This window comes from Benincasa hispida, chromosome 4 (genome assembly GCF_027475165.1).
Source record: "Benincasa hispida cultivar pf3 chromosome 4, pf3_genome.v1.1, whole genome shotgun sequence".
Taxonomy (NCBI): domain Eukaryota; kingdom Viridiplantae; phylum Streptophyta; class Magnoliopsida; order Cucurbitales; family Cucurbitaceae; genus Benincasa; species Benincasa hispida.
In genome coordinates this window covers 6,539,062-6,560,252 of record NC_143481.1, presented here as the reverse complement: position 1 = coordinate 6,560,252, position 21,191 = coordinate 6,539,062, and the positions used below count along the sequence as shown (strand labels likewise).

Sequence of the window (21,191 nt, the reverse complement as noted above, 5' to 3'; positions counted from 1 at the left end):
TCGAAACTCATAACAGTAGCCACGTGATTTGAAACTATTTATTACACCAATTAATAACTTTTCCAGTAAGATCACGATTCCTCGATATAAACCGTTGATTCATTTATAATTTATAATTATAAATATTTGTTTAATTACCAATTCAGCTTCACAATTTGGATGTTTAATTTTACATTTAATAAAATTTTTACTTTATTCAAAATTTTAGAAACTAACTGATCGATATAAATTTAAATCCTATAGATTCTAAATTTTTAATTTTGTATTTAATAAATAAAAAGTGTTAAATAAATCAATGATACTTTTAGATACAAAAACTGAAAAATCTACTAAATTATCTTATACAAAATTAAAATTACAAGTTAAATTTATTTCACACTATTATATATATTTCGAATAACCAAATAAACTTGAAAACTGACTCCTTTTTAACTACAAAAGGACAACAATATTATCTATAAATTTACTAAATAGTTAAAATTTAAAGTTATTTTTAGTTTGATTAAACTTGTAGTTTAAACTATATCCTTAGCATCTGTTTCTGTTTCTTCCTTAGAAAAAAAAATCTCTTTATTTAGTCACTAAAATTTCCGATCATTTAAATTATATATTATGTCACTAAACTTTGAAACTTTTAATTACATTTTTAACTTTAAACTATGATTTTAGTTAGTTTCTACCACTAATATTATTAATAAAAAAAAATGTACCAACATTACTATATCCCAAAGACTAAGATAATAATGTTAGGTTGAAGTTTTATGATTCCACTTCTATATTTATTGCATTAAAAAAAATTAAAATTAATGAGATTATCTACTCGCTAGTTAATTGTAGGTTGATTATTTGATGCAATATATATTTTTCAATAATAGAGATTGTGGGTTCCAATTACTTGAATTTGAGCTAAGTCCATGTTAATTATAACACAAGACAAAAGCAAATAAAAATACACGAGTTACACTTTGCTACACTATTTTGTCAATTGCCTGCTTTGATACAACATATACTTGTCAAAACATATTAAATCAATAAAGGTTTGTTTTAAGTAACAAAATCGTCAATTTTTTTTTAAATATATCGTTTATTAGTATCTCTCATATGCAGTAATATTTTGCTATTTTTTAAATAAATTGTTTATTTTCTTTAATGAAAACAATCCAAAAAAAATTAGTTATTTTAATGAAAATAATATATATATTTTCTATTTAATCAGATAAACGAGACATCGCAATCGAAAACAAAAAGTTATAATTATATTAATCGAAGTTAAAATTACGCAAATCTAATCTTTTCCGTTTAAAACTTTATCAAATAAACATATTTAAAATTTAAAAAATATAATGAAGAAAAAGAAAATTGTCGTGATCGTGACAACGCGATCTTAGTCTGGAAGCTCTGGAGGAGCTTAGCAAAAGCAAAGAAAAGCTTTAACGACTCGATTTGGTGTTCGTGGAGGAGGGAAATGGCGTCTGAGCTCCAACAATTGAGGTTCGACCCGCCTGAATCCAACGCATCCGACGAGTCCTCTGCCAAAGACGATCGCCCACTGTTGAACCCCGAGTCTGCCGCCGTCGCCGACGACGATTCCGACGATCTCCACCAGAAATATGCTCCATTTGTCCGACAAGATGTTTACGGCACCATGGGCCGAGGGGAGCTTCCGTGGATGGAGAAGGTGCTGCTCGCAATGGCACTCGTTACAATCGTTCCTATACGGGTGGTTGTTGGGATGAGTTTGCTGGTTCTCTATTACACGATTTGCAGACTTTGTACGTTATTTCACGATCCGAATAGGGAGACGGACGAGCAGGAGGACTACGCGCATATGGTAGGATGGAGGAGGTCCGTGATTGTTTGGACCGGAAGATTTCTGTCTAGAGCCATGTTATTCGTGTTAGGGTTTTATTGGATTTCGGAAGTTTATCGAATCCCGCCTAACGAGGACAAGTCAACTGACGAGGTGGGCTTTAATTTCTGCTATGTTTTCTAAGTTCAGACTCGGCCATTGTTCTGTTCTGCTTTCTTGTTTGTTTTAGTTCTTAGGTATCTTAATCTCTGCATCTTTGAGTTTGTTCTTGTGTTCACTGGTATTTGCTATTTCCTCTTGTTTGATTTTTAGAATGAGGGGCAAGAGAAGTCTCGAGAGTCTGAAAGACCCGGGGCTATTATCAGCAACCATGTATCATATTTGGATATTTTGTATCATATGTCTTCTTCCTTTCCAAGCTTCGTTGCTAAGGTTTGTTCAAACACACTCTGTCATTATTATCCTGACTATCTGTGACAGTTTTTGGTCCGGGCCAATATGACTTTACAGTATAGCTCATCTTTAGGTCTGCCTTTTCTGATCCTTGATTTTTCTTCTTTTTCTTGTTTTGGCTGAAGAGATCAGTGGCTAAACTTCCTCTAGTTGGTATTATCAGGTTAGTTTTGCTTTTCTTCTTTTTTTGGTACATCTTGAATCGATTTACTATTATGATTATTTTGTTCCAAAAGCCAAACTTTTATTGAAGGTTTATCTTTAAAATTTAAGGGGAAAACCAATTTTATCCCTGAACCTGTTTGATGTTCTATATATCTTAAGTTTAGCTGTTGGTTTTTTGTGACAGCAAATGCCTTGGCTGTGTCTATGTTCAACGGGAGTCAAAGACATCTGAATCTAAGGGTGTTTCAGGTACCTCATGCTTCCATCTCTCAATCATCTATGACATTTTCCTTTGATTGTTGTTGCTTTCTGAAACTTATTTCGAGATGCTCATACCATTGGCATTCTAGTTGTAGATTTGAGTTCGTTAAGTGTTTTAAGACAATGTTGGAATCCGTCATTTTTTGCACAATCTTACTGTAAATCCCCAGTGCTGCATGATTTTAGCGTAATAGTTCATTCAAGAACACTAGTCCCACAAAATGGCTCTTAACTAATGTTCATCTGTAATTCTGAATCTGGCCTCCAGATATTAATCACAGTGTTGGTTATAGGTGTTGTGAGTGAAAGAATTCGAGAAGCTGTGAAGAATAGCTCTGCTCCCATGATGATGCTTTTTCCAGGTCTCTTAATGTGCTCTTGACCACGTTTTCTGTTATTGTGTTTCTTCCTGATTGTTGTGTGCCCCTTTATTTTAATAGAATCACGGTGCTTGAACTTGTCTCACTTGATAGTTCAGGACTCTGGCTTTGTTATTTAAGCCAGGTACAAAATTTACCTAACTAATAACTATTAAAAAATAATAATAATTTGACAACTAATTTATATGTAGAAATCAGAAAATAACATTATTATTATTTTAATATTAAGCCCAGTAAACTAATCTTTGTTTATTGTTATTTTTTGTCAATATGAAACAATTTAATCGACCAAATGACACAGAACAACCAGGGGAGAGCCCTCACTAGGGAAGGTGCAAAAACTTCTTCCAACTAGTGTAAAAAGTATAAACAGAGTTGTTACCGAAACCAAAAGAAATCTCTGTCTCGACAAACTCTGCCGTTTCTACAGTCACAAGGATGACAAAAGAACTTTGGTGAAAGTAAGTTATAGAATATTGACTTCCTTTTTAAATGGATGCCCTTCCAAAATAAATAGCTTTCCAGAAGTTCCAAGCTTTGAGGAAAGTGAATGAGGTGGTGTTGAGATTCTGCAATCTGCATAGAGAGTCAGACATCTTTCTATGAATCTTGTCTTGAAATAGCTTTGCAGTGATTTGAGCTGAGAATGGAGAGATCCTTATCGAAGTGAGATAGACAAGATCACAGACTTGCTAAAGGAGGTGCATGTGCCTGAAATGTTGATTTCAGAACCAGCTATCATCTGAGAAGGAGAGGGAGAAATCTGCCAAAAGGTTCTTGAGAGGGATCCATTTTTTAACTACAAGATTGTAAAGTTTCTTCTAAGGCTATGATTCTGCCCCAAATCTTGGGGAAGACACTGAAAAATAGCAGGAGCCCACCAACTATCTTCCTAATCTTATTTTGGAGGGCCTCTATATTTAGTGTTGGGGGAGAAAGAACTGCTACCATTTGATCACTACTATACTTTAGAGAAATAATTTTGTGACGGAGCATTTAGAGAAGTGAGCCAAATTCTTGTTTTCAATATTTCCAATTTTGAGGCACCATTGAGAGATAGGGAGGCCACCTTGGAGCCAAAAAATAAAAAGGAAGCCACCATTATCTGCAACTCCTTCCCAATAGTTTCTTAGGGTCAATGCTTGGCTTTTTGAGAAGGGACGTTTGGTAGGATTATGGCTTGGATGAGGGTGAGGGTACCTCCATTGCGATGGAAGAGTTTCCTTCTACCTATCAAGCTTGCAATGAATTCTTGTAATGATCAAGTTCCAAACAGCTTTGCAAAGGGTTGTCATTTAGAGGAAAGTCTCGATAAGAATAGTACCACTTCTCCTACCAATCACCAATGCAACCAGATATGTAGGGAAGGATTTATTTGGAACAATTTATGCCAGTGAGCTTTGTTTTAGAGAGGCTTTTTTATAGACCCGTAGCCTCCTAAAAAGTGTCATAAGCTAATTGGAAATGAGAATCTGCACGAGGGATGACCTCTACCTCCAATGCAATTGAAGGAAGAATGTTGTGTCTTGGTTTTCCCTTGATGATGACAGATAATTGCACGAGGGATGCACCTAAGAATTCATTTAGTAGAACCAAGGCCTCCAAAACTGTACAACTCTGTCAAGGTCATGCTTGAAAACAAGGACCTTATTGTCTGCTAAACATGATCACCAGTAAGCTCAATGGCCACTATACAAGAATCATTAGTTTCTTTAAGAAAAAGGAAAATTGGGAAGAGGAGGGGAAAGCTTTTTTGAGCTTTTCAGTCAAAGGTTTGGCTATAGTTGTTGTGCTTGTACAGAAGGGGATAAAAATGCTGGGAGAAGCCTCATTCTTTTGGCATCTTAAGTTTCTTTTTTGGAATGAGTCATCGGGAGGTTTCATTTAGAGATTTGACATGTAAAATTAGTGAGCAAGGTAGATGTAAATATAATTAAATTGTATTTGGTTAAATAATAATAGTAATTTCAAATTTCTGATGGAACATAAAAAACAGCAAGCACAGCGGAAGCAAGGATCTATAACGTTCTTATTACATAAAACTAGAATAAGCATGCATAAAGGGTTAGAAAATAAACCTTTGTAGAATTCACTGCAATCTTCCTCTCCGTACTCGATTGACACCACCAACGGTACATTCTTGCTTTTCTTCGGTTGAAGAACACGGTGGTGGGACCGTTTTGTTAGTGAAGACAAGGGAATTTCACTCTAGAAAAGTGGATAGTAAAGAGATTTTGGTGGAAGAGTCAAGTGAAAAGTCGAAGAAGCATTAGTTTTTCCACGTTTCAAAAACCAAACTATTTAAAGATAAATTACATGCAAAATCATATTTTGCATGTCTTCTACCTCAAAATCCACTAGCATGTAATCTTTACGTGTTAAGCTTTGGAAGTGCCACTTCAAAGTCCACTTAGTGGGAAAATCCAACAATTAGATTTTTCTACTAACTAATTTTAATATAAATAAAACAGACTTTTATGAAAAAACATTTTCATAATTTAGAAAATATTTTAAAAAAATTTAATATCACATATTAAATTATTTTTAATACCTAATTTTGATCAAGTTTAAAAAACACTTTCATGCTAATGTTCGAGAATATTCTAAAAAATAATTAATAAATAAATTATTTAATCGTAAATTATATCTCATATAAAATACAATTTTTCCTAATGCTCGAATTTGAACATTTCAAATTCTTACTTCACCTAGTTCTTCAATTTTGTCTGTATTGAACTAACAAGGAGACCCGATGGACCTACAGATCATGGGCTCCAACGATCCGAGACTAACCGGTCAAACTCTTTAACCTAGTTAATCAATATTCGTTAACTAACAGGATTGTCCACTATAGTCTGTTGTTGCACTCCCCTCATGGTAGATATATTATGTGTCCATTTGATATAACCATGATAAGTAAGTCAACCCTTCACTGCTTGTTCGTAATAATGGCTGGGTTATAAGCTGTTTTATCCCCGAGATTACATCTTGCTCCTTAAGTCCCATTGATTCTCTAATAAACAATTGGTTTTGTGATCCAATCATTAAACCGAGTCCCTCTCGGGCCAATGAGAGGGTGGGGTTTCTTGTTCAAGACTTGGAGTCAACACTTAAGGGGAATAACCTCTCTACTATCCCTAAACGCGGGTAGGAGAGAATTCCGTCTTGCATTCTATGTCCCCAGCTATTTGCCCGGTCTTACCTCTGAAATGGGAGGCTTATTGAGCCGATGCTGTTGAGTCAACACTCAACCATGTAAATCTAAAGATAATCCTGAATAAACAAGAGTTCATAGTTAATTCAGGATTAAGGTCAAGTTACCTAGGTTATCGCTTTGAAATAGTCGGTCTTAAACAGTAAACAACGTTATAAAGTAAGATTGACTTAATTCTTTGTCCGATCTTATGCAAACTCATTGCATATGATGCCCCCGCTCCTCATGTCAATACGTGAACAGATCAGGATTATTTCGTTTGTAGCACTTTACAACAAATTGTAACAACTATAGAATGGGCTGCATCAGGTACCCAGTCTTATTCGTATACTATAGACCATTTTGGCTATTTACTGAACTTGATCCACTCTTACGTCTCCACATGAAGTTCATGTATTCATATAATAGTCATGAATCTTTAGTTTATTGGATTTAGACTTGACAAGTGCAATTCACATATTCAATAACAATTTTATTGAATAAACGTCAATAACATCTTTATTGATAATAAAATATGTTTAACATGACAAACTGTGAGTTTTATAACATACAACCCAACAATTTCAATGCAAAAAAAGACACAATGTGAATATGTTTTCAAAATATGTAGAGGGAAGACTAATACAACTTAAACTTTTTTGTTGAAAAGTTGACAATAATATTAGGGTTATTGACTAATTTTAAGGCTTATTGAAGAGAAAACTGTACAGCTGACCCATTTTTGAGGCCCAAAATGAAAAATGCCTCACTTTTTAAAACCTAAGATTTTGACCTCTTGCTTACATCATCCTCAAGCAATTTTACAAAATTACCTCCAGTTTTTCCCCCTCCCTATATGAGAGGAGAGCGAGATCGTGAGAAGAGCGAGCGAGAGGTCAAGCAAGGGAGCGAGAGAGCCAATTTGCGTGCGGGAGGGTTTTGCTCTGGTAATTTCACCCGAATTTGACGTTAGCAAAGGACCAAAAAAACCTCATTTTCACAAAGCGGGACAAGTCTCATTTTTTCCCTCCCAATTCGGGCCATCTGTACAAAAATCCCCTTATTGAACGTATAGTAACTAAATTTGAACACTTAAAAGTACACTTCTTATAAGGAAAAAAACAATTAGAAGTACATGAACTACCTAAATTTTCGGGGCCACAATGGTATTTTGACCTAAAAATTTTCATGTTTTGTATATAGCAATAAAAGAATGTGAACATCATAAATTTATTAGTGAGAATGGCTATTGTGATAGCTGAGGACTAATTAGGAATTTGTGCTTGTGTTTGTTTATTGTCCAAGTCGTTTAATATGTTATTATTTACTTTTACAGAAGGAACAACTACCAATGGGGAGTATCTCCTGCCATTCAAAACGGGTGCCTTTTTGTCGAAAGCTCCTGTCCTTCCATATATTTTAAGATATCCGTATCAGAGATTTAGTTTGGCCTGGGAATCAATAACAGGAGTAAGGCTTTCTATTTTATCATATTTGCCCTTTCAAGATTTCCTCTTAAAATTTTGTTAAGGAGAATTTGCTAAATGGAAGTCATACATCATCCAATCGGGTTGTGCAGTAGTATTTTCTTAAACGCTATAATTCATTTTGAGTATGTGCGTTAAATATTCTGATTCTGAAGTTTCTCATATGGCTTACATTCTGATGATCATTACTTATGAAACCAACTCATCCGTGGCTACCACTTCTGATATTTGTAGAGGTTTCAGGATCCTAGTTTAAAATATATTTGAATTCTTATTGGCAGGGCCGTCATTTTTTACTTCTTCTCTGTCAATTTGTAAATCACATGGAGGTAATAAGATTGCCTGTCTACGTCCCATCAGCAGAAGAAAAGGATGATCCGAAGCTATATGCTAATAATATCAGAAGATTGATGGCGAAAGAGGTATGCTTTCTTCTTTGGCACTATACTATATTCATTTAGGAGAGTGATCGGAGATCTTAAACATGCCCTCTCAAAAGGCAACAAGGACAACGAGAAAAACTTTGAGATCTTTCTAGTTAATTGTTCTCGCAAGATGAGTTTCCTATGCAACCAAAATTTTCAGAGCTCAAACTATTTTGCACCCTATTCGAGCGTGATGTGCTGGATAAGTTATGGCGGCTGTTTTTATCTGCAGGGAAATATGATGCTTTCGGATATTGGGCTCCCAGAGAAGCGTGTTTATCTTGCTGCTCTGAATGGTAATAATAACATCCGTAGTGTTTTGCATCAGAAAGACGACTGAATTAACTAGTTCGAGTTTAGTTTTAGTTTTGTCCAGGTTTATGCACTGTTACGATGGGGGGAAGTTACGCACCCACCCATCTATACTAGATACTACTAGAGAGTGCGTTTCTTGGCCTGTACTTTATATAACAAACATAATATTCGAGTAGAGTTTTTACTTATTAGTGTGATGGCGAGTTTCTGTGTTTGTCTGAGCATGATGTAACATGTTGATGCCTGGACTAAAATTTTTATTTTGGGAATGAAAATTTGAAAGAGTTGACAAATTGCCTTGAGAAAGCAAAAGCGTAAACAGCCTATTAATTTGAATTCTGAGGTATCTCTTTGGTGTTCCTGCAGGTATACCACGCCAATGCTAATTTGGGATGTCATCTTCTGTAAATTCTTGTAGATGATAATTATATGGAAAACACCATCACCACCACCACCACCATGTGCAAGCATTCATTAACTAATATCGTCTCAAATAAACTTCTTTGTATGATTCTTTTTGGGAACTTCAATTTTGCTGAGTAGCTTGTGTGCATACGTGTGGGTCTCATCTCTCATCAAATTTAGGGTTTCTAGTTTTGCTGAGGATTCAGTTCACGTGTGAATCTCACCAAAATTTGCTTGAGAGTCATTGACATCCTGCAGGCTGAGCTTCTGTCACAAGACAAAGGGTGGTTTATGATCATGAAATGCTGCTGCCTGTGCGAAATATCGTTGTCGGGTTTTGACCCTTTACTCCATTAGAGACACCGTGTTTGATTCAGTTAACTTTTTCTATATAAACATTCTCTATCATGAATTCTATGTTGTTATTTACCAAAATGTAGTGATAGTAAAGGAAATCATAGGTTGAAAATTGAGCCAAGTTTAACTTAATCGAGATCTCTTGGAATTCCTCTTTCCTTCCCCTGTATCTCATGCCGACTTCCTCTTTTCATTTTGTTTCGTTTTATATCACGAACTGCGTTTTTAAGAGTGGAAGATGCGTCTAAATCACTAAGCTATGCTCAAATTGGTTAAATTGGTTATTCATAAGATTCAATTTTATGTTTCTTCGCTATTTCTCCATGACCATACTATAAATTCCATACCCATGTTCTCAAATGTTTCTCTATAATTTGTCTTGCAACTGAAAAGGACTAGACAGTTGGACGAAAGAACACACTTGCCTTGGATTTTTCTCACCTTTGTCTTGGGATGCTTGTGACTCGTGAGGTTCTGCTTTCAATCAGATTGGCTGAGCAATACAGTGGGTACACGAGATTCTTCTCCCTTTAAAATATTAAGAGGAAATATCCATTTATATCATAAAGCTTTAAATAAATATCTTCTGAAACCTATAATTTGTAATAATTAAACTCTGAAATTTCCATAAAAATTTAATTTAGATCACTCGTTATAATTACTTTTGAAAATCACCAACATATCAATTTGTACGTGTAAACTTCATCAAATATTAGTTTTATAAAATGGATTGTTAGAATTGATGCATAGACACTTACGAGAGTCTTATTGAGATTTTAAATTTATACATTGATGTTTAATTGATACGATTATAAGAGTTCATAAGATATTTTTCCAAATGGAATGTTTTGGAGAGTGTACTTAAACAAAATTTAAGATTTAATCTAATATAGTTATTAGTTCAAGAGCGTAATTGATACGACATCCAAAGTTTAGAAGTGTAAATTGATAATTTTATAAAATTTTATTTCACGTATGAAGGAGAATTTTAAAATTTATATCTCTAAACTTTGATGATTGTATCATTCAAATATCAAACTAATAATTATATTAGTTTAAACACTAAACAACTTCAAAAGTAATCAATTTAAATTCATTGTCTACGAGTTTTGGGCTAGCTAACACACATCATGACTGGAGTCACGTAATAACCTAACCCTACTACATTTGTTGTCTAAAAAATTTGGCCATTACACTTGAGGTAAGTGACAATGAACCTATTTCTTCTAAACCCCTTTATTATTTTCATGGCCTTTATTGACCATTAAGCCAACCATTAAGCCAACCTAGGTTTCTCTGTCTCTCTCTCATTACTAGTTTAGGATTTTGTTTGTTTAGTATTAAAACTTGTTTAATAAAATATTCAATTACACCATTTACATTAAATTAATACTCTATACAGCACTCCTATCAACTAGAATAGAATGATGACATGATATGTCTATTAAACAAATAATGGTAATATATAGTAGACAAATGACAAAAAAGAAAGGGGACAACTAAACAAATAAAATAACACCTAACATATGGAATCCTTCCTCATGCCATTCTATTTTGTTTTATTTGTCCATCTTCTTCTAGATGTCTATCATACTATACCAAATTAGCCAACTAACCATGATTTCAAAGTGACCTAGCTATAATTTTCTAAGTTTAGACATTAAATTTTGGGCATATACAGAAATCATTTCTAAAATATGATGATAGTTACAATTACTCTCAAATTTTCAATAGTGGTAAAAATTGAATCCCAAATAATAAAAACTGATCCTTCAAACCTATATAATTATTACAAATTTTTTTTTTTTTTATGATTATATAAGTTCGAGGATCCAATTTTAATGCTTACATAAATTTGAATGCTCAATTTTTACGATTGAAAGTTTGAAGGTATAATTGTAATTACTGTCATACTCTAAGGGTGATTTTCGTAATTTGCCATTAAATTTTTGTTGGGTTTTTTTTTTTTGGTTGTTGGGAGGGGATTGAAATGACAAGAGACCAGCATGGTAACGGACCATTCATTGGTACGATCCAGAAATCGACATACATTTACACTGCAAGGCTATAGTAGGTTTTGTCATCTAACAGAGATTTTGCCTGCATCTACTCAGCAAGCATCTCTCAACAAATTATGTGAAATCGAAAAGATAAAATCCCTTCTCTTTCCAAGAAAAGATATCTAGAACAAACAAATATTTCTCACCTATCCTTTGAGGCATGAGGGTTCACTGCTGGATTTTTTCAACTCCCAGCCTTTTAATGGTGACTGTAAAAATAATGAAGTTGAAGACAGCTGCTTTTGCCGCGATGATATAGAAGACAAGCAACTGAAGGCATTCCTCAGCTTTGTCTTCTCGGTCTCGTATGGAGGGTATGCGGGATCGTGTCTTACGGCGGATATTCTAAGGGATTCTGGAAGTATGCAATTACAAATGGAACCTGTAATGTTGATCCCTTTTAGTCAATCTTTTGGTGAATATGAAAAACCACTCTTTACATTCGATTTAATTTAACCCAAATGTCATGATAGTATGATACCACAATGGATGTGGCAGTTTGAAGACGGTTACTGACTAAACTTGCAAAATAAATCAGTAGGATGATGGAAGCTAGCCAATCAAGCCAATCAGAGATTAAAGAACTTTTGACAATGGATGTATTACAACAGTATATGTTAGATGTTAGGTTCTTATATCTAATGAAAATTGTGGTGTAGCTGATTTTTTTTTTTTTTTTGAATCAAGTCGATAGAATGAACATTTACATGATCAGTTTCAGCTGGAAAATCACTTTAAAGAGGGAATGAGATAGAAAGGTACCTATTTTAGCCAGTCGATTTACCCATTTTGGAATTGATTTTCCAGTCAACTGATGACAGACGTCCCTGCAGAAATGATTGCAGTTCTTGACAATTAGGTGATATGTATCCCCATAGTAGCTTGAAGAGCGTTGCTCCATGAACTCTCTGACTTCACGAGGATCAAGGCAGGTTGTGCCAATCAATATTGACCTCCTGAACTTAAAGCCTGGGCATTGTCGAGGCTGGACTTCAAAAACGCCACTGGTCGGATAGTCATGAGCTCCAAATGCATATTCTACACCATGGACTGCACAATGCATACATGTCACTCTCAGAAAGGAATAAGATCACAAGGTGCATTACTAAGTTTCTAATTTCAGATCACAACTGGTTTTGTAGTTGCAAAAGAGAAGTTTGTGACATTACCTTCTACGCCAGAGTGAAAGATACCAAGGCCTGCCCAATAGACATAACCATTCATAGGGGTTAAATCGTACACGTTTAGATAAACTGGTGTTTTGCCTGGACCATAGTTAACTGACTTAGCTTTGGAAAACAGACAAAAAGAGGGAGATGGTGATTTTCCTTTCAAACGAGGGGCAATTGATTTCCATTTCTTGGATCCAAGCTTCATTTTCATTTTTTTGTCAAAGAAAAAACCAGAATTTGGTTGATGCCCCTCTGCAATCTGTTACAGAGACAGAAGCTGAATAAATAACCAATATGAGGATGTACAAAGAAAATGACATATTCATGATATTATCCTCAGAAAATCCCTTGACCCCTCAGCATGCATCAAAACCAAAACTCAGAATAACACCTAATCAACTAACAGCCCAACATTTGATTGTCTAAAAACTTGCAGGATATTTTATACATCGCAGAAAAAGGAGCTTCCAATTTCATTAAAGTTATGAACCCTCGATCCTTGGGTTTGTGACGAAAGATGATTTGTAATAACAAACCTTAGGTTTTGCAATCAAATTTTTACTCGTGACATTCAAGTGATGATAAAGACTATTCATATTTAAGTGAAGAACTCTCCAATCCAAATTACTCCTATATCATACAAAAATCATATGCCTGAATTGTGCCAACATAGATATAGCTCAGTCCAACAGATACATGTGGTTCAGAAATGACCATACGGGTTCAAACCTAAGCTTTGGAGGGAGAACAAAAACTATGCAAATTTCAACTTTATGTGAATATTCTCTATCCAACTCAATCACCATGCCATGAATGAGATAGGACACCCAAAAACTTACAAGTCCATTGAGTCTGCAGAATATTAGGACTATTTGAGTGCTCAATAGAATAAAGAAGTGCAGCAAAGGGTAACAAAACTTAAACAAGCTAGCAGGAGCTGGTTGGAACTGTCTTAGATACAAAACAAAACAAAAGTTGAGGAATCCATTTTTGCAGTAGACTTTTAGCGAATTAACTAATGATTGGAAGTTGAGTTTAAAAACATTCTTTTTCTTATTTAGAATAACATTTAAGTGATGACGTTAGCCTGATTCTCTTTTACATGATATTTTTTTTAAAAAAAATATAGCCAGGTAGCCCATGGTCATCATGACATCCTCATTCATTTAATACTTCTAATTCTTTACCATATTGAGAAGATATGCTAGTTCCCTTCTCCCATTACACTAGAGGAGGCCAGTAAATTGAACAATTAAGGGTTTTCATTTCAGTATACAGTATCTAAATAGATCTGAACAGGAACAGCTTATATGCTTAATGGTTTTAGTTAAAAAATCTCTATATATGGAATTAGAAAATAAAGTTGCATCTAAGTTCTCAAACCTTTTTTAAAAGCATTCCTAAAAGCTAGGAGTTTCATATTGTTGACAATATGAAGGAAACCACATTGTGCTTCACTATTTTCAAAATCAAACTGATAATAGAATTGTTTTCTTTCAAATCAACCCGTGTACAGATTACGTAACCTTGAACTAGTCGATACAAACTCCCCCTTGGCTATCAATGGACGAAGACAACATCCCAATAAAGTAACAAAACTAGGTTCTTCAACTTAAAGAGAGAAATATCTATGAAAGATTTGCAATGAGAAAATGACTCCGGAAATCAATAAAAGAAAAACAATCAATCACTAGGCAGTTGGTAGAACCTGCAGCACATTCTTCAATTTTGGAATTGAACAGTAACAGTTATCGATTAAAGGGAGGGAAAAAATTGGTAACATGAAATTCAGATCTGAATGACAATTAACCAACGAAGAAAAGGGAACTCCAAAGTGGACAACATTAATAGTCAAGTCCATTTTCAAAGATCAACAAAACAGGAAACCATGTTTTCTGCAAAGGCGTTTACAGACCCCAAACATTACAAATCAAGACAAAACAACCCGAGGAGGAAAATTCACAGATTCAGTAACAAAAACACAAAACAAACAATTAAACAGTTTGGAAGCCTGCCTCTGAAAAAAAAAAACCCCACAAGTTCTTAATTATTCACCCTGAAATCTTATCAACCGAGAAAACCCAACAATTCAACAACCACACAAATAAAGAAATCAAACCCAGGCCACAAATATCACAAAAACACCAAAAACAGAGAAATGAAGTTCTTAAACATTCACTCACCCTGAAATCTTATCAACCGAGAAAACCCAACAATTCAACAACCACACAGATAAAGAAATCAAACCCAGGTCACAGACATCACAAAAACACAAAAAACAGAGAAATGGGAGCTGAATAGAACAAGAAGTAAAAGGAAACTCACAGATTCTAGAAGATCCAAAATGGGGCATCGAAATGAGACAGCAGGCTGGGCGAGGGAGCATAAAAAAGCAAACCCAGAAGAGGGAAAGGCAAAGAGAGGAGAAAAATGAAGAAGAATGAGAGGGACCTTCACAAGGGTTATAATCCTCGTTTGGCCGCCTCTCGCTCTCTGTGTGTGTAACTCTCAAAGGTTGTGCTAGATTAGATGAATAATAATGGAAGTGGGAAAGGAAAGGAAGGTAAAGAAAGTGGCACAAACCAAAGGAAACAAAACCAGATTGATTAATGCGGGTGAGCCTAACTAAGGCCACAGCCACAGTTTGAGAGAGAGAGATGATACAGTGAAAGTTGTCTCATTATTTTACCCTCTTCCCATACCTTCTCTTCGCACCACGTGCATTGCTTTTCTCTATAATCTCCCTCTTTTTAGCCCATCTGAATTTCATCCTCTTCATTTCATTTCAACTATAATACCCTCCAACATAACTTAAAACCTTTTCAAGCTGAGTATTTTATTTTATTTTATTTTTTCTAAACGAAAGACCCATTTCCGAATGTCTTTATGATTGACGACTCACTTCTCATAAACGCACAAAATCTAACCTTCTATTTATGTCAACATTTTACTACATTTTATAACATATCGAATTAGAAAAAATGAATGATCATGATAGAGATAACCATTGGACAATGGTAGACATGGTCATCCTAATGCGACACGTTGTAAAATGCTGTAACATAATATGACGTAGATAGAATGTTAGATTTCATACATTTGTGAGAGGTGAGGTAATCTGAATATGTCTTTCGTACAAAAAAAAACTTCATTTAAGCTTTCAATGTTTAATGTGCATATACAGACTATTCAAATTTTTATATTATGTTGGATAAAATATCTAACGTTAAAGAAATGATTAATAAAATGTCTTGTTGGATAACTAATTATGGCACATTTGGGGTAAGGACTATCTTAAGATTATAATAACCATCTCTTATTTGTTACAATTTTTACTATTTTACATTTATCATTTTTTTATTCTTTGCTACAGTGTTTATTATTCCATTTTCAAAATAAAATAGCTTATACTTTAAACATATACTATTATAATCCAACCTAAAATAATCTTCCTTCCAAATACAAATTAACCAAACTATAATAACTATGACTATAATAACCAACTCCTTATTCCAAATACCCCTTAATTTTTGTTTTTGTTTTTGTTTTTGTTTTTTTAATTATGTTTATAAGCACTAATATTTTGAGTTACGCTTGTTTTGGCAATAACTTGTTATTTTTTAAAATACTCAAATATAGAGGTGGGGTTCAAACACTAGACATTAAGATTGATAGTACATATTTTATATCAGTTTAGCTATATTTATTTTGGTAAATGTTAGTCTTTTACTAATTGATTGGAATGGTTAGTAAATTAGTTTAGATATAAGAGAATAATACATTTAAAAATATTAAAGAAATGAATAAATGACTAAGACATTCGTACTATTTTCTAAATCTTAGTGTGTATCTGAAATACACTTTCAAATATTTTAAAAAATAAGTCATTTTGAAAGAAATTGAAGTATTTGACAACCATAAAATAATTTTTCAATATATTTTAATCAGTTTTTATAAAAAATATTTAAATAAAAATGAGTTTTTTGAAAAATACTTTTTTTCTCAAGTCAATCAAAATATACCTTTACGGATTTAAATTTATACTTCATATGTATGTTTTTTAGTTCCTTTGTTTTGGGATTTTGATTTTTTTTTAAAATTAAGACTAAATTGAAAGTAAATTAAAATATAGAAACTGTTTTCCAAAAAAGAAATATTAAAATGTAGAGCTAAGGTGCAACTTTACTATTTTTTCAAACTTTAAAATTAAATTGCCTTTAGCTTGCGGCATTGATACTGCCATGAGTACAATAATGAGTGGATTTTAGTCAATAAGACCTAATAATGTGACGACAATGGTGTGCATATTATTTTTAAATTTTAAATGATCGTGTGCTAGAAGATCGAACTATCAATTTTTGAAAATTCATAACCTTAAAATTTGGGATGATATATAAGATTAGAGAACAATAATATCATTTTTTTTATTCTCATGACTGCACCCTAAATTTGAACAAATATTGCTAATTTTACATTGAAGTTGAATAAATGTGATAATTCTTACTTTTTATATACAATTTCCTTTTCTTGAAATTTTATGAGTTTTGGTAGAATTGTTCAATGATTGAGCTTTTGAATAAATTATATAATTTTGTATAAAAATTTAAAATGTAAATTTTAAAATTTTGGGGCTAAAAATGTATTTTCCAAAGATAATTATGTAAAGAATTATGATGTATGAGGTGGTAGGGTGTTGAAGTCATGCCTAATTGCTTACGTCATGCACAAGTATACCATAATATTCTCATTTTTTTCTCCTAATAAGTACAAATCAGAATGTTCACTAATAAACAAAAAAAAAAAAAAAAAAAAAAATACAAATTGAAATTGTGATACTGTAATTTGTCTGAAATAGATCACGATAGACAGTGAAATTTGTTGAAAGTATTTACCAATAATAACAAAATATCACCGTTTATCTTAGATAGATCGCGATAGACAGTGAAATTTTACTATATTTCTAAATTTGTTTCATTTTCTTATATTTGAAAAAAACCCCAACTAAATATTCTAATTGAAAACTAATTGATCTAAATTAACCCCTAAATAAATATTGACTAATACTGATTATCCTACTCCTCATCATTCATCTCGACTTAAAAAAATAAAATCGTCGTCAATTTCGAAGTGATAACATGAAGCTTATTTTTTTCGATTCTTTGAATGTGGTAGACTCCAATTGAAAAATCTCAATGTAAAATTTTTCAAATCCAAATTGGAATTGAAAAGATGCTCCAGAGCCCTTCCAATTGAAATGTATTGGAATTTGAATTGAGAATTCTGATTTGAGTTTTATGAGGTCCAAAAATGAAGAGAGGTAACTTTCAATTGACCACTGTGAAAAAAATAAAGTAGTTAATTGAGTTGGTGGACTTGAACATATAATTTCAGATAAGATGTCCATCCTATGTTAAATTATATAGAAAGGACAAAATTAAAACAACCCTAATCATTAGTGTTGGAAGTTGAAATAAATTAATGATGTTCATCTTCATCTCGTGGTTGCTATTTTTCTTCTCCCCAACATTAAACACCGAACAATACACAACAACCAACTTCATCATAACCTATACTTTAAATATATTATGATTTTATATTCACTTGCAATAATAACTTCTTTTTTTTTTTTTTTAAAATTTATACTATACATCTCTTACGTTGTTATTATCAGGGATGTTTATGGGTTGGGTTGAATTGGGATGGAAACTTTTTAGACCTAAATTCAGTTATTCGGATCATTTGTTTAAAATTTTGTTAAAAAAAGAAGCACAACATAAATATGTAAAAAAACTTATTTAATTGTTTTCATATATTGAATTAAGATTAATAATTCAATTTCAATTTATATAGTGAAAATTTTATTTCTAAAGTGCAAATAAACTACTTTTAGTTGAAGAATAAATTATTAAAAAAATATTGAAATTAAATAAAATTAAAATCAATATATGTATAAATAATTGTGTTATATGTAATAAAAAATATATTTTAAAGTTAATAATAAATTTGAGTTGGTTCGAGTTATATTAGGTGAATCCATGAACCAACCCAACCCAACTGGGTTGAGTTGGTTCGGGTTATATTAGGTGAACCCATGAACCAACCCAACCCAACTGGGTTGATCAGTTTTTTCGGGTCATCGAGTTTTTTGAACACCTCTAGTTATTACTGAAAATAAAAAAAAATTATTTGCATTTAGTTATTTGATAACTTTCTTGTTTTGCAATATTTTATTTTTGAAAAAAGAATTAGTAGAATCGTAATACATACTCCTTTCATCCAACATATCACATGTCATTTAATGATATATTACTTTATTTTATGCAACCACGTAATTTCTAAATATATATTTTTTAAACATTCAATAAATGGAAGGTAATATGAAAAATTGTATCTAGAGCGTTGTAATACTAGAATTTTCCGAGGTTTTCTATTTTTAAGAAATATTAATATCTTTTGTTTTTAATTCTTAAGAAATATTTCAAAAGTCGCACACTGATTAGGAAAATTGATTAAAAAAAAAATAGGTAGCAATGACAAGAACTATAGTTTATATTCATTTTGTCTCTTGGATGACCTTTAAGTTTGAAAATTTACAACTGTTCGACGTAAATGAGTATGTTGATTTTTAATATTTTTCTTTTAAACTTATTACGATATTTGTTTTTGTTTAAAATTTGTTATAAATATCATAAATATTTGGTATTTAACATTTGAATTTTATGAGATTTTAGTTATTAGCAATATATTGTAGATAAATTTACATATTTTTAATTAAAAAAAAGTTATAACTTGACAACCCATGAGTTGGGAAGAAGACTTTATTTAGGTTTTTGGATTGTCAATCCAACCAATCTGAATTTTTGGATTGATCCAAAAAACACACCCTCAATCCAACCCAACCCAATCCATGTACAACCCTGATTACTTTGACAAACGGGCGAAATCTTTTTAACCCAATCCATATATAACCCGGATTACTTTGACAAACGGGCCGAATCTTTTTCTTTCTTGGCCGAGTTAATTTGTTTATTATTTTTAAAAAAAAATCCACCATCTTTGCAACAAAATTCCAAAATTCAAGTAATTACCTTAACAAAAAGAATAGTCTCATCCAACAAAATTATATGGTAACCATAACTAATCACAAAGAAGAAAAGATACTAATCGCACTACACTAGAGGATGCAGTCTTAAATTGTACTCCTTAATTAAAATAAGAACAAATACCCTTTAGATCGGAAGCTGATTTGAGACATGTCATATTATACAAAATTTTAAAAACATATCATCCAAAATGCATTTCAAGTCATTTTAATTACTTGACCCATCTATCAATCCCTTCACTTAATCAAATATGTTCCCATTAATATTTCATTTTATGACCCACCAATTAAAGATACAAAAGGTAATTTAAAAATAAAATAAAATAAAAGACTAAATAAAAAAACCTATACAAAAAAACAAAAACAGGAATGATGAATACAAAATGAAAGATGGAGAAAGTCACCTCCAGTGCATTTCACTTTCATCACAAGAAAAAAAGTCAAAAAAATCATAACATTTTTTAAATAAGAATAATTTGTGGATTGACAAACTATGATTGTATTTAAGCCTTTATTATACTTATCAAGTCCCACTTAGAATGTTGTAACTAGGTACCTTCCACTTCAGCTCACTAGACCAAGGCTGAAGCCCATAAACTAAAATGGTGCCCACCATTTACCACAACGTACAACGTCATAAGCAAACGTGGGATCCATGAAATGAAATAATATACCATCAAATGACGTGTCAAATAAAAAAGAGTTTGACATAGTCTTATCTCAATCTCTTTCCATGAAATTGATTTATGCAATTGTCTCAAATAAAGTCTTAACATCTATTTCAGACTACAATTTTTTTCCTATAGAATATTTTTTTCTCATTGGAAAAATTCCGGTTGATTCATTTTGTCCGAAATTTTCCTTTATTGAGACATGACTTATCTTTTCCAAATGGAGATTTGTTTCCTTTCTTGAATTCGATTATTAAAGATAAATTTTGCCGATCATTTAGGGTTGCCATTTTTGTTATTTGAGCAAGACGTTTTCTATTTTGTGGCCGAACAGTGCAACATTGTGTTTTTGCTCTTTGCTCACTATATTCCGTTGTGCAAGTTCTTCATCCGTTGAGTGCAACACATTGAAGATAATCACGGTCTTATGGGGAGCCTAAGTCATCACTATCGAGAAGGGATTCTTGCGATCTTAGAGGGAACTTAAGCCATTGCTACGAAGAAGGAGTTCTCCATCTTAGAGGGTTATAAGATTCATCAATGAAGGGAGTTTGCTAACTTGAAGGAAAGATAACAATGTTGATAGGAATCTCACAAATTGTCAGAAGCTAAAATGTTCAACACTAATATTATCAAACTTATGGGGAGCCGTGCATTTGAGAGAGAGTCTCACATCTAAGGGAGCCTAGGTGATCAATAAAATGAGCTCTACGTGAGTCACTATAGTAGTCGGGTATTACAAATAAGTACTACGTTGTAAACCGCTTAATTTATTAATATTAGTAGATTATCTTTCCCGGGCACACTGCCCTCTAGGCATAAGTGTATTTCACCGAATTGGGTTACCAACTTCTATGTGTCTTTATCTCTTTACTTGTTGATATCTTGTAGTTACAGTTGTTGTTTGTGCTTTTCTTTTAACATTCATAATTCGA

At 32.7% G+C, this 21,191-nt stretch overlaps 2 protein-coding genes across 5 annotated transcripts; one reads left to right on the top strand and one right to left on the bottom strand.

The window, feature by feature from the left end:
- The first annotated feature begins 1,236 nt into the window (after positions 1–1,236).
- On the top strand, positions 1,237–9,409 carry LOC120075753 (Phospholipid/glycerol acyltransferase family protein). 4 transcript variants are annotated; one of them, XM_039029400.2, is made up of 9 exons: positions 1,282–1,963; positions 2,123–2,242; positions 2,389–2,426; positions 2,613–2,677; positions 2,983–3,051; positions 7,599–7,732; positions 8,031–8,171; positions 8,407–8,470; positions 8,856–9,409. In XM_039029400.2, the coding sequence occupies exons 1-9, from the start codon at positions 1,466–1,468 to the stop codon at positions 8,873–8,875; spliced, it is 1,149 nt and encodes a 382-aa protein (XP_038885328.1). In that variant the 5' UTR covers positions 1,282–1,465; the 3' UTR covers positions 8,876–9,409. The 4 variants fall into 4 exon arrangements, with proteins under 4 accessions (XP_038885327.1, XP_038885328.1, XP_038885329.1 ...); XM_039029399.2 differs by lacking the exon at positions 8,856–9,409 and having other exon boundaries at positions 1,237–1,963; positions 8,407–8,782; XM_090312792.1 differs by lacking the exon at positions 2,983–3,051 and having other exon boundaries at positions 1,302–1,963.
- Positions 9,410–11,250: 1,841 nt separating this feature from the next.
- LOC120074992 (PPPDE putative thiol peptidase family protein) lies at positions 11,251–15,270 on the bottom strand. Its single transcript, XM_039028121.2, has 4 exons — positions 14,809–15,270; positions 12,481–12,742; positions 12,074–12,361; positions 11,251–11,693 (listed from the first exon to the last, which is right to left on the bottom strand). The coding sequence occupies exons 2-4, from the start codon at positions 12,692–12,694 to the stop codon at positions 11,458–11,460; spliced, it is 738 nt and encodes a 245-aa protein (XP_038884049.1). The 5' UTR covers positions 12,695–12,742; positions 14,809–15,270; the 3' UTR covers positions 11,251–11,457.
- Positions 15,271–21,191: the final 5,921 nt, after the last annotated feature.